Consider the following 14,329-nt stretch of genomic DNA (forward strand, 5'->3'; position numbering starts at 1 on the left):
CGCCTACAGGTATCGCCAGCATGTCAGTAATCCATCCCGTTTCGCAGTAATAGCTTCTTCATAGGCAATATAATCTATAATACAATCACCATCAATCATCATAACATTACCATTCAACCTAAAACAATATAATTGTAACTGCATGAATGGTATACTCACAGTAAATAGAACAGTCAATTTCAAACCACCATTAACCTCTATAGTAAACGTGTTAGCGCCGTATCTGGGTGTAACCTTCCCCACTCGTTTAAACATCTTAACAGAGGGTAACAGTGTTACAGGCTTTACAACCAAAATATTTAGATGCTCAGCGCAGTCTTTTGCAGCTCGAATTGGAATGGATATATAGGCTTAATACCATCACTCCATATGGGCTGAACAATGCCTTGGATTTGAGCTGCTTCCTATAATTTTGTAAATTTCGCTCTCTTGTAAAATGGGAATTGTGTAGGCTGTGGGCTCTTTAAGTAAGATGTTTAAAAGAGTGGGGAAGGTTTCACCCAGATACGACGCTAACACGTTTACTATAGAGGTTAATGGTGGTTTGAAATTGACTGTTCTATTTACTGTGAGTATACCATTCATGCAGTTACAATTATATTGTTTTAGGTTGAATGGTAAGATGTTATGATGATTGATGGTGATTGTATTATAGATTACATTGCCTATGAAGAAGCTATTACTGCGAAACGGGATGGATTATTAACATGCTGGCGATACCTGTAGGCGTGGCTGTTTGGACTGAACAACACTGTCCTGCATCTACTGCAACACTTCAGGCTTCTACCCTTTCATGAACTTCTTCCTAACAGTTGGATATTCCTGAAGTGATAAATAATATAGGACTGCATATTTATGTTCCCACCATTGCGTATTGCTGAAATTTGCATTTGTATATATGTCTAAATTGGTTTTCATTTTGATTTCTGAGGCACTATTCGCACTTTATATAAATTAGTTTTGATTATTTTGTTAATTTCGTTCATTTCTGTTGACTGTATACTTCGGGGGGGGGGGGGCTTTTTGCCTTCTGTTACCTGTTCCTGATCCCAGCTGGGTGAAGGGAAAGCTGGCATTGCCACCTGCCTTGCATCTGATCCCAGCTGGGTGAAGGCAAGGGCGGGCATTGTCAGCTGATCCGCTCTTGATCCCAGCTGGGTGAAGGTGGGGGATGGGCATCGGGAGTGGGCTGATACTGACTGCCAGTGAACAGAACATAAAGATTAGCGCACACAGCCATAAGCCAATAAATGCACTCAAGCAATCAACAGCAACTCACCCTCTTCCGGGTCTGGGGACAAGCTGTGTTGATTAGACTTGGCTGGGATGCAGGTGGTGCTCCACAGAGTCGCCGTTTTATGTTGCTGATGGCCATTTTCCACGGGTTCTCTGAGTTCTTGAACTGTATCTGAAAAACAAAAAGCAACCCAGAAGTGATCTCCATGTCACACAATAGCCTTTTCTTACTCTAAAAGCGGGAGCCACCAACAGACCCAGTGAGTGGGTTATTAGAACTTCCCACAAACGGTTTGTAACAACCAAGAGCTGCCATCCTGGTGGCTAGAATGCACAACAGAAAGTTATGAGGAACAGTTCACCCACTCGAATGCCTAGGCTAAGCACCACCATCAGCAGATTGCTGGGTTCAGATTCAGCAGAAGAATATGTGATGCTGCTCTAGTCCACCCACACATCAACTCTATTAGAATCACTATACCTTTTTGTCCACCTGTAACAAATGCCATACCTAGTTTAGATAACAGAAGTACACATAAAAGGCTCACACGAGAAGATACATGCTGGGTGGAAGATCACATGGTTGCCCTTCTCAAATGTGTCATCTGTTTAAACTGGAACTCCTTTGCAACATTACCAGTCTGTGTGTGTTGGTTTAATATAAGGAGTGGTAAGTGTTGGTCAACACTGATGCCTACCATTTGATTTAAATAGTTTTAATTTGATCTGAGTACATCTTCCTGGGTAGTACCCCAGCTAGGCAACTCTTTAGATATCTGTGGTTAGTTTTCCTTTATAATCCTAACCACTTTCTATCAGTCTAAATATTCCAGTTTGAATTAAGTTTTTCCAACTAAAAAAAGACCTTAAACTATAGCTTCAGAGAACACTCATCTTGTGCACTTTTTAACTCTTTCTCAGAACAGAGGAATTACTTAAAGTTTAAACGATGTATATGTTCTCAAATACATAAATGTTTTGCAGTCTGAAGTTTTGCCAGCGTATGAATCAACACAGAACACTAGCAAACAACTACCCAGCATAGAACAAGCAACTCTCAAACTTTTAAACACTCAGTCATCCATGCCTTCCTAAGACTAACTCAATGAGGAATTTTTGCAATCACATTTTTAGGTATCATTGCTATGCATAGAGGACAACTTTGATTTTCTGTTGATTGATTTTAACCTACAATATGCAAAATGTTGTAAGAACACAGTTACAGCACCTCAGGTCCACACCACACACATCTTCCTACAGAAATAAAAATAGTTTTGCCACTGCTGAGCAAAAACCTCGTCCCCAGGAATCCTGTTCCTTACCTTTGTCTTTGTGGGCAAAGTTATAGATACCATTTCAGGACTGAAATTCTTATACAGCAGAAGAAGAGCCTGTAGAGGAGGCTCTGCTCCCTAGTGGGAAACAGGAGAAGAGTTAGATGTTGCACCCCAGCCATGTTAAAACATAATCATCAAGGAACTTCCTGAAGCCCACTTCATTTGTTACAGCAGATCTCTAAGCTGGACCCACAGTGATCCATTGCAAGATGAGTTTCAATTGACTCACCATCTTGGCCTGCAGGTCTAGGAGTTTTCTCACACGGAAAGGTTTCACTAGGGGGGGGAAAATAACATTCTTCAGGCAAGCTAGTAAAGGGAACTGCAACACAAGGTAAAGTGGCAGATAATACATAGGGATAACATGTGGAAGTGGGAAGAGCCATGTTCTTTTACCCTGTGTATCACAGTGCCAAGCTGAACAACAAAACACACTTCAAAATTGTCCTGGCTTTTCCAATGGAACACCTCTGGTTTTTTAAACTTGTTTTTTACCTCTCCAGACCTGCTGGAGTCAGGTTTCCTTAATAAAACAAAACTAAGTAAACAGACAACAAAACAAATAATACCAATAAAAATGATCAACAACCCATGTAAATTTAACGAAAACTCATACCAATACAAGCAAGCCAGAGTATAAAAGCATATAATGGAGCAGTCAGCAGCCATGTTGATAAAACGATCCTTAAGTTAGCAGCAGATAATTTTAAAACGTTTTTTTAGAAATGGAACACCTAAGTGAAGTCTGAGTAGAAAGAATTGGCCTGGTGACTAAAATATAGTAGGTACCAGGGGAAGCTCAAGAGGGAGGGCATGCCAAAGGTTCCTACTCCTTGGATAAAAGCAGAGGTCTTCAGATTAGCTATTGATGCAGTAGGGTGTTTAGTGTCCAGAAATCTGGTCAGTGCCATTAAAAGCTCTGTCCTGACCCAAATACCCTTCCCACCCTCTGTGGATGGGAGAGGGACACAAAATGGTGAAAGCTAGCATTTTGAAGAGGCACTAAACTAATAGAGAGAAAAAAAACAGGAGCTCTGATGTGTCTATGCTTTGTGGAGTAGGCATGACAAAGCAGGGGTGTGCACTGGGGGAAATATTCGGTTTTCTTGCTTCGGAATAACCTAAAACCCAAAGCGGCAAGCTGCTTTGGATTCAGGTTATCAGAATCGTTTTGGTATGCTTCATAATGATTCAGACCATACCGAAGTGAGGACCCCCAAGCCTCCCTTCCCCCAACCCCACTTACCTTTCCTGAAGACAGGAGCCGGCTCCTCCACCGCCCACACTGCTTCCTGTGCCTCCACAGAGGCCAGCTGGGCCATGGCAAAGACCAGAGCAGGTGCCTCCGCCGCCAGCAGCACAGTGGGGAAGGCCAGAACCAGCGCCTCCACTGCCCGCGCTTCCGCCTCTGCAGAGGCCAGCTGGGTGGCAGGGAAGGCCACAGCTGGTGTCTCCGCTGCAACCAGCAGGGAAGGCCACCGCCAGGATGTCCCAGGTAAGTGGGGTGGTTGTGGGAGGGAGCCCTTTAAAAGGGCCCCAAAGCTTCCCGAAGCGACCTGAATTGCTTCGGGAAGCTGATTCAGTATTTCTGAATTGGGGACATCATACTGGCCCTGATTTGGAAATACCGAATCTTTACAAATTGGGCCCGATTCAGTTTTTTTCCCCCGAACTGGAAACCCAAAGCGCACACTCCTATGACAAAGGCCTCTTCCTGGGACAGATTTCAAGCTAACTCATTTTAATAAGCTGTACCTGCCAAAGGAGGAGTAACCTGGTTTCCAGAACCCTTCTCCAAAAGAGAATGAACTCCCTGCCACCATCCTTCCTCATGTCTATTTCTCTCCCTGCACCTTGTCTCCTGAGCTGATTTTTAAGCTGTCAGTTACTTGGGGCAGGAACTTGCCATATCCTGTAAAGTACCAGTGGCATTGACAGAGCTACAGAAATACTGGACAACTGAATGGATTTTTGCTGGTAATTTAAACCAACCAAATGGGTCCATAGAAAACTAGCTTAATAGAATAATTCATTCCTTTGACAGAAAGCCAATGGAGGAAACCAAGATCATCACTTTTATAAGCACATAATATCTCATGAATCCAGTTAAGATTTCTTACCATTCTTTTTTCTGGTTATCAAATATAGCACATGACAGGCAAAGGGAAACTGCAAAAACAAAATACGAATACAAACAATTAGTTTGTCGAACTTGGTATTCCTCACTCCATAATACGGAGGTGTACTTTAATCCAACAGTTCAGGTTATTTTTTTAAACCTTGATTCATTATTAAAAAGAAAGATACAAATACATATTCTGCAAAAAGACAATCTTACAGTAATTTGAAAAATAGTCAGATTTCATTCTTATAAGTCCAGACCATTTTTTTAAAAAAAGTTCATTACTCAAGAAACATATCTGTTCTGATAAATTGGCAAAAATGAGTAAAGGTGTGTCAAATAAATGGCGGAAATGTGAACAACATGAAGGAACATTTTATCATCTTTGGTGGACGTGCCTTAAAGCAAAAAAAAAATTGGTCACAAATTCATATGATAATACAAAAAATTTTGAAGATCAATGTACAATATAAACTAGAAGCCTTTTTGTTGGGACTAATAGACAAACAGTTGGAAAATAAACATGGTATCCTATTTCTACATGTGACAACAGTGGCTAGGCTTTTATATGGAAAAATGGAAAAGTATAGTATTGCCTTCAATGGATGACTGGATTGTGAAAATGGAGTTAGCAGAGATAAACTTACAGCTCTGATCAGAGATAAAACACTGTCTGCCTTTATGGTTAACTGGAAACCCCTTATTGACTTTCTCCATGAGATGAGAAAAAACAAATTGATGATTTGTGGATTTGATTTCTAAGATAAACTTGGGAAAAATAAATAGAAAGGGGGCAGTATTGAAAAGGTAAATTTTAGAGGTATTAAAACTGCAAGTCTAATGTGTGTAAAGATATGACAGGTGTTGTAGAGGAAAATGTATAATTTTTCTTTGTTTTGCCTTTCTTTTCCTCCTCTTTTTTGCAGAGGAAAATGAAATATGTATTATTTTTCTTTGTTTTTTTCTTTTTTCTCTCTCTTTGTATTCTTTTTTCTTTAATTTTACTTTTCTCTGCCCTTTTATTGGGCTTTTAATCTTATTAATAAAATAAAAAGTAAAAAAAAGAAACGTATCTGTTAAAGGACTATTACAACATAAACATTGGTTGTAATATGTTAGCCAGAGTAAATTATCTTCCATACTTTGTACATCTATCCTGAGACAGTGGAAAGTTTAGTACATTTCCAAAAGCATACATATATATACCTGCTGTAATTCATAAATTCAACATCGTTTTCTGGTGACAGAGTGCCTGTGGAGCAGTCCTCAGGACATTGAAATGATTAAGACTATCAAAAGCTTTATTAATAGAACTAACAAACTGGATAGGAAAGAGAATAAATAATCTCAGATGCCTTGCTTGTTGAGAGAATTCCAGAGAGTTACATTCTGCAGCCAGATAAATAATAATAATAAAAAATCCTTATTAGGAAAATGGTACCCCCTACCTAACTCAAGCTTGCTGACCCTGGCAGAAATTTTCTCTTCTTCTTTGTACAGAAAATGTAGCTATAATCCAACATTTTCAAAGTCTATATTCTGAACCTAATTCTTAAAGAAGCATAATAAAATTGTCTGGGTTCTGGGGGTGGATTTCATATAGTATAATTCAATGTATTAATTTTAACACAATGTCTGGGCTTCTAACTTCCAGAAAATATGATGCTGATCATCGCCAGCAAATACTAATTGGAATCCTATATAAATGATAATTTATGAGTATATACAAGCAATTGTTCTCTGGACATATTACTATCAAATGCACATTCGGCTTTGATCTTGCCACTAGGCACTTTGTGGAAATGCAATGTTTTAGGAAGAATAGTTCTTCGGATGGATTATAGATGATAATACATATAGGAAGTAGTAGTGCAGAACTCTCCTCACTGAGCAACAGTGGACTGGAGCTATTTAAGGCCATCATGAGGAATTACATATACCACATATCAGAGTGCAGAAGTTAAGTCTTTCAAAATCTTTCAATAAACACTTGTATCTTACCAGTTTCTCATCTTGTAGGAGGCTGAAGAAGAATCCATACAGGGCATTAACCTGCTCCTTTTGCTCAATGAAGTCAAACATTGCAATTAGCCATTTTAAAAATAACATCTATGGGGAGGGAGAAAAGAAAAGCAGAGACAGGACTATAAATCAGTTATGGAATGTGCTGAAAGCATAAATGTTCTGAAATGCAAACACATGGCTAGTGTGGTGTAGTGGTTAAGAGTGTCATACTAGGATCTGGAAGACACAGGTTCAAAGCTCTACTCTGCCATGGAAGCTTGCTGCGTGACAGTCACACAGTCTCAACCTAACCTACCTCACAGAGTTGCTGTGAGGATAAAATGGAAGAGAGGAGAACGCTTGTAAGCCACTCTGGGTTCCCTTTGAGGAGAAAGGTGGGGTATACATGAAACAGATAAAATAAGATAAATTACATAATACATGTCTGGTTGAGTAGCTCAGAGGCTCTCCACAGTATCACTGCTAAGAGCCAAGGTATCACCAATATGTTACCTGGGTGGTACGAGAACACTTGCCAACGCAGAGCCAAGACACCGCTGAAGTGACAGAATCTGCTGTTATCGCTGATGTGGGAACCAAGTTCTTCAACAGTCGTGTGCTTACCACTTCAGCTGGAAGACATCAAGGCATGTTGCTTAAAGCTCCTGCATCATCCTCATTACTGCTCACCTATCACAAGCTAGAACAGGCTCAGGTCTGTTAAAGGACTAGCCAAGGCAATGCTCTGAGGCACTTTCCAAGGCCAAAAGGTGACAGAAAGATGAGATCTCACAAATTATTATTATTTACCAAACTTGCCACTGAGTGCTATGTTCAGCAAGAAGTCAAGTTCTTCTGGTGCCAAGCCTTTCTCTTGGGCAATCTTTTCCACAGTCACCAAGTGTTTCTGCAGAACTTCATTCTTCAGAGGAGTGCGCTCTTTAGCTAGAACGAAGCCAAGAGGCACAGGGATTAAAATACACCTTAATAACCATCCTCACGAATAGTATCTCATGGCAACTGCATGACAGCCTTTTTTATGTACATTCTTCCAAATACTGAACTCAAATCCTGCTGCATTCTTCTAGTATCTTCCAGCGCTTTATCTGTAGCTTCTGGTATCAAAATATTTTCCCACGCAAAACCAGCCAGTCCATTGGCAAAGTAATCCTTCCAAATTTTCATGGCATCTGGAGAACTATATAATTCCCCACTGAAGTCACCTTTTGTGTATTATTATTTGGATCAGGCCTGTAGGCATGACTAAGGAAACCTTAGCAAACTTGTAATTTGTTCAAACTCATTTCACAATACTTTAAAGACATGTTTGCTCCATCATTTTGCTCTGTTTTGGGGTGAATTTTGTATTCTACTGTTGAATTTAACAGCTTTGGTATTTATAATGGAGCATAAAAGATAACTAGAAGTTAGACCAAGGCTGCTTTGTAAACAGCACTGCCTACTTAAATACTCTATCTGTGCAACTTTTACTCGTGTAAACACTTTGTCACAAAAGAATGACAAATCTCTCCTCTAATAAGAGCAGCTTTACATGGTTAGCTTATTTGAGCAATCTGTATCTTAGAGGTGGGATGTGTAAAACATTAAGAAGGCTACTGTAACAGAACCCTGAGATTCAATATGACTCAAGAGCATCACCTAGAGTATTTGGGTTCTTGGATCCCTATGGCTTATACGAGAATAATGCTTTATCCACCATTCTACATTTGGACCAGCTGGCCAACTTACTCTGACCATCTTGTAATAATTCTTTGATTGACAGCAATAGTTTCTGACATAAGAGATGCGAGCTTTACTTGGTACTAGTTGTAATCATAAGAGTGACAGAAAATAATGGGAATGCACAAGTTCACCAAAGACTGATCAAACCATACAAAAACACTATATAAAGAGATACTTTGGGGTAGACAGTTTATTTCCTGGGTAAGAGAAGTTCAGTAGATTAGATCTAGCTGGACTTTAACAACGCATTTGCAACAGCACCACATAGAAAAACTGAAAGATGTGCAACAATATAGGTACTATAAGCTGGGAAAGAGCTGCATAAAAATGAAAGGATTGTGCCAAAACGCAACTTTCACCTCAGTTTGAAAACTCAGCCATAAATACATTGTGCATTTGTCAAACACTGATCAATAAAACAAATAGGAAACAGCAGAGAGAAGGGACTATATTGCAAGGACTTTTGATGGGAGGATCGGATGTGTGGACTTCCCATAAGGATCATGGTGCAAGAAGCCAGGCCAATCAGTGACTGTAATAGAGGGGTTTGGCTCCTACTGCAATGTTGCACATCGCTTTACAAGAGAATGAATGTTAGCATTTTACTTAAAGGGAGAAACCAAAGAGACACACTTGGAGATACCACTCAGGTGGGGTCCATGTCTGCCCCCCAGCCACCCATATTCCTGAACTGAGAAACCAGTTTTGCCTCCTCTCAATTGTGCCTCAGATGGCAATCTGTTAACTAAGTCCTTTAGAAATCAGTGGGTGCCATTCAGAAACCAACCCCTCTCCTAATTTGTGTTGTTGGCCATGACAAAACATAAAGGAACATTAGGAAGTTATTTTTAATGCAGATGTAGATAGAGATAGGATTCAGTTAGTGTATTTGAGAAGATATGTGAGTGTATGTTCACAAAGGTTGCAGAAGATGCTAAATTCAGAGGTATTGTTAATGTATGAAGAATATCCCTTGTAGAGAATGGGAATGAACTTCAGTGGAGCAAGTAAAAATTAATGTCCCACTCAAATACTAGTCCCGCTGCAAACAGTACATTACAGTTAGCTACCTTGAGCCAAAAGGAAAACAGATTGCAATATTTTAATGAAGTAAATTAATTAATAAAAAATATTTGCAAACATACCAAATTTATATCCATAGCTTCTAGATTTAGCAGGCAATAAACGTTATAGATCTTGCTTAAAAATGTAGATTCTCTTAGGTTGATTGGGGCAGAAGTGCTTTATCCCCTTTCTGATCTTACCTTTCTTTAAATAGCTCAGAGCTTCTTCAAGTGAATCTTGTTTGGGATCAGCATTTTCACTGGTAGTTTGTTGCTTATCCTTGCTAAGTTTCTGCTCATTTCTGCGACCAGTCATCTGCAAGGCACTCGCTTTCCATGCAGAAAGATCAGTTTGCTTGCTACAGCTACGTGTCAAAGCTTGCTTTGGAGTCTTGGCAATTACACCTTTCTTCATACCGTCTGATTCCAAAGGGAAGCAAGTCCAGTGATCCTCATAAGCCAATACTACCCTTCTCACTCACCAATAAATCAAAGAGTGGTTCCAAAAAGAACAGCAAAAGGTATCTGTAAAAAAAAAAACTTTTCCCAGCATTTCAACAAACAAAATGATGTGTCAATATCATAATGTGGAACCTAAAGACACTAACAGTTACTAGACAGCAGCTGGAGTATAGCATAGAGATTAAAAGTGATGAATCTAGCATGGGGAAATCCAGATTTAAATCTCTTTGAAACTCACTAAAGGTACAATCCTAAGTAGAAGTACCCCAGTCTAAGTCTACTGATTTCAATGGATTTACTCTGGAGCAACTCTGCTCCGGACTGCATTGCAAATTATCTTGGGCCAGTCATTCCCTCTCAATTTATCCTAACTAGCAGCATTGCGGGGAGGATAAAAGGAGGAAGGAATAGGGTTGCCAGCCTCCACGTAGTGGCTGGAGATCTCCCGGAATTACAACTGGTCTCCAGGTCACAGAGATCAGTTCACCTGGAGAAAATGGCTACTTTGAGGGGTGGACTCTCTGGAATTCTGCCATACTGAGGTCCTTTCCCTCCCCAAACCCCACTTTCTCCAGGTTTCACCCCCTAAATCTCTAGGAATTTCCCAACGGAGCTGACAACCCTAGGAAGGAATCACTTACACCACCCTGAACGTCTTAGAAGGCAGGATGAAAAAAATGTAATAGGGCAGCAACATCATATCCCACAGGAAAGTAAAAACGGCCCCCTTAGAAGGGTATGGAATGGTTGCAGAAAGCTCTGTTCGTCTATGCAAAGGGTGATACGATGTGAAAGTTACATCCATGAGACTGGCGATCACCTCAGAAGATCAGGACCTCAGCTCCTCGGCCTGGGCTTTTGCTTCCCCTCAGACCAACCCTCACCTTAAGACAGCCCCTCCCATTAACATTATTTAAAACATTTTTAGAAATAGCTCCTGCTTTTCCACGCACCCTCCGTTCCCTCTAACCAGCACTAACAACAAAATAATTATTGTTGCCAGACTTACCCGTTCTCGCTTTCATAACAACCCTTCGTACGGCTACCTAACCGCTCCCGATTTCAAAAATTTCTCGCGCGCAGGCGCCGGGGACAATCCAGTCGCCCAAGCGGGGCGTAAGAAAACTGTCGCCTATTGATTGGTTGGCTGCTGACGGTTTCTATGACGACAGTTGCCTCTGGCGTCGCCGATTCAGGATACGCATGTGCAGAATTGTTAAACGCCCGCTCTCTCTTCTAAAATATAGTAAGCTTACAGACTGGAAGTGGGAGGGTTTTTTTCTAGGGAGTCTTTTGGGTGAAAAGATGGTAGGGGAATGGAGACGCGCATGCGTACAGCGAACAGGAGAAACCGGAGGCGTAAAGTCTGTTGTTGGCTGTAGCGGGAATTGGGTTGCCATCGCCCAGGTGGGGCCGGGAGATCTCCCGGAATTACAATTTATTTCCTGGCTACAGAGTTCACTTCCCTTGTAGAAAAGGACGCCTGTGGAGGGTGGACTTTATGGCATTATACCATGCTGAGGTCTCTCCTTCCCTAAGGTTGGCAACCTCCAGATGGTAGCTGAAGAGCTCCCAGAATTACATCTCCCAGCCACATAGATCAGTTCCCCCCGGAGAAAATACCTGCTTTGGTATTTTGCCTGCTATAAATTTGGTATATTGGTATACTATATTGGGTATAATGCCTGCTATGGCATTATACCCTGCTGAGATGCCTCCCCACCACGAATCCTTCTCTCCCCAGGGTCTGCCCCCAAATCTTCAGGAATTCCCCATCCCAGAGCTGGCAATCCTACCAAACACAACCTTCCATGAGTTCCACTTCAAATCTCCAGGAATTTCCCAACCCCAGAGAAAGAAATTATTGAATCCCTGTCAGAATAAAGTAATTTGTCATAAAGCAAAATGTTAACATTGTTGTGTTATTCATAGAAATAATTACAAATAAGTCACTCATAATTCACATTGCATTTCCTAGGTTCATATATCTGCCTTTTCTTGATACATTTGTCTAGTGAAGACTTGAAACAGTTCAAGGCTTTGGGGTGAAGCTTGGTGGATAAGGCTAATGTAATACCATGCATGCTTACTTGGAAAGACGTCTCATTGAACACGGTGGGACTCGAGGCAGCATTCCTAGGATTACGTTAAAACAGACAGGTGTCAAGGATGTCCTGAGTTTTCATTCTTGTCTCTGCCTTCAAATAAATAGTCTCAGGTGCATCTCCAGTACACACTTTCCTCATTATGGCCATAATACTACTACTCTGCTTTATAGATCAGCCACAGCAAAAGCAACAAAGACTCTTTTGGCATCTTGAAAGCAAAATACTTTGCAGGACTGCTGTAAGGATTATAAGATAAAGAATGTAAAGCATTTTGGCCATGCTAAAGTGCTGTATAAATGTTAATTTTTACATCAAGAAATATATGTTTAAAACTTGCTATGACAAGAAGCGTGTTAGAAACTATTTTGTTCTTCGGGTCAAATTCTGTGCAGTTTTTCACCCCATAGACTCTCTGTACTGGTTCTTCAGCTGCCAGGTCCAGGTTGGGAAATCCCTGAAGATTTAAGGGGTGGAGTTTGGGGAGGGTGGGGTTTGGGAAGGAGAGGGGTCTCAGCAGGGTATAATGTCATAGAATCCACCCTCCAAAGCAGCCATTTTCTCCAGGGGAACTGGTTTCTGTTGCCTGGATATCAGCTGTAATTCCAGGAGATCTCCAGGTCCCATCTGGAGGATGGCAACCCTACCTTGTTCCTTTGAAATTTATTTTGTAATGACACAAGCAGTTTGCAATTGGTATTGTGACACAGGAGCAAATGAGAACCAATTATCTGCATGTGCTTTGAGTACTTTCAGTACATTGGACAGCACTTTCATCTAGTGCTTCTGGAGAACTTGGTCTAATGTCCACACCGTAAAGGTAAAGGTAGTCCCCTGTGCAAGCACCGAGTCATTACTGACCCATGGGGGGGATGTCGCATCACGACATTTTCTTGGCAGACTTTTTGTTACGGGGTGGTTTGCCATTGCCTTCCCCAGTCATCTACACTTTACCCCCAGGGAACTGGGTACTCATTTTACTGACCTTGGAAGGATGGAAAGCTGAGTCAACCTTGAGCCGGCTATCTGAACCCAGCTTCCGCCAGGATTAATGAAACTCTTTCTGGCAAGAAGCTCCTACATGTTGAATACATGAAGCTGACTGATACTGACTCAGACCATTTGTCCATCAAGGTCAGTATCATCTGCTCAGACTGGCAACGTCTCTCCAGGAACTCAGACAGAGGTCTTTCTTATCACCTCTTTTTTAACTGGAGATGCCGGGGATTGAACCAAGGACTTTATGCTTGCCAAGAAGATACCCTACACTGAGCCATGGACCCTCCCAAAATGCTGGCTGAGGAACTCCTGTACATTGCAGAAGACTGCAAAGAAGAAGAATATCAAGTCAGACTGCTGGTCCATATTGTCTGCTATTAACTGGCTGCAGCACTCCAGGAGCTCAGGCAGACAACGGTCTTTCCTTCTGCTTCCTGAGGTAAGCTGGAGATAAGAGGGGAAGGTAGCTTTCTTCCCTAGGTGGACAATTTATCAGATCTCCAAGTGTCCAGTTTGAGTTAAGACAGCCCCATTTTCTGGAGCTTTACTCTGAGAAAACCCACCCTCTAAAATTCCATTTTAATTCTTACTAGGGAACCTTGATAACTTTCAGTGAAATCTGAGTCTCTGGAAATATTTGAAAACCACTGGACTAGATCAGAAGTTAGGAGCCTTTGATATAGGATTTCTGGGAATATGAGAGCCTTTTTATTAGAAGAAGCATACTGAATTTTTTTTAAGTGTACGACATGCAGTTGTGCTTGCAACAAGGAGCCATTTTGTACCCATATGCACTACACAAGGTCACTCATTAGAGAACTAGGACTGGAAGCAGCTCCCTCTGAAGTGTATATTCTGTAGGACCCCAAGCTGTGTTTACTGTGTAGTATCTGAAACGGCCTTTACATACAGTGCCACTGAAACATCAACAGGTCTGCTTTCCTCTCTAACTGCATTCCTAAGCAAAGAGTATAACTCTAAGCAGAGAGTATAACTCTCTGCTTAGGATTGTACAGTTGGATCCAGCCAGCTTTTCTGCTGGCAAAGAAAAGGAGGGGTCTCCTTGGCCACAAAAGAAGGTTATGCCAGGAGCTTGTGGGACCTGCTTGTACAAAAGCCATGTGTGATGGGCCTGAAGTAAGGAGCTAGATTGGGTAGAATTAAGTAAAAGAACTGGTAGGATCCAGCCCATTGTGTATACAAACTCATACTTTTCTTTTTCAGAAGTGAAAGAGGCTCTCAAATATTCTGGTCCAT

General features: G+C 41.2%; 1 protein-coding gene across 1 annotated transcript in view; it reads right to left on the minus strand.

The window, feature by feature from the left end:
* The window catches only part of CENPI (centromere protein I), a 33,819-nt gene extending 22,800 nt beyond the window's left edge, over positions 1–11,019 (minus strand). The window contains exons 1-9 of the mRNA XM_054996570.1: positions 10,978–11,019; positions 9,708–10,031; positions 7,510–7,644; positions 7,213–7,331; positions 6,697–6,804; positions 4,694–4,742; positions 2,803–2,849; positions 2,559–2,648; positions 1,280–1,408 (exon numbers count right to left, since the gene is read on the minus strand). Coding sequence (XP_054852545.1) covers positions 1,280–1,408; positions 2,559–2,648; positions 2,803–2,849; positions 4,694–4,742; positions 6,697–6,804; positions 7,213–7,331; positions 7,510–7,644; positions 9,708–9,921 — 891 coding nt within the window. The 5' untranslated portion in view covers positions 9,922–10,031; positions 10,978–11,019. The remainder of the gene's footprint in view (positions 1–1,279; positions 1,409–2,558; positions 2,649–2,802; positions 2,850–4,693; positions 4,743–6,696; positions 6,805–7,212; positions 7,332–7,509; positions 7,645–9,707; positions 10,032–10,977) is intronic.
* Positions 11,020–14,329: the final 3,310 nt, after the last annotated feature.

This window comes from Eublepharis macularius, chromosome 13, assembly GCF_028583425.1.
Source record: "Eublepharis macularius isolate TG4126 chromosome 13, MPM_Emac_v1.0, whole genome shotgun sequence".
Taxonomy (NCBI): domain Eukaryota; kingdom Metazoa; phylum Chordata; class Lepidosauria; order Squamata; family Eublepharidae; genus Eublepharis; species Eublepharis macularius.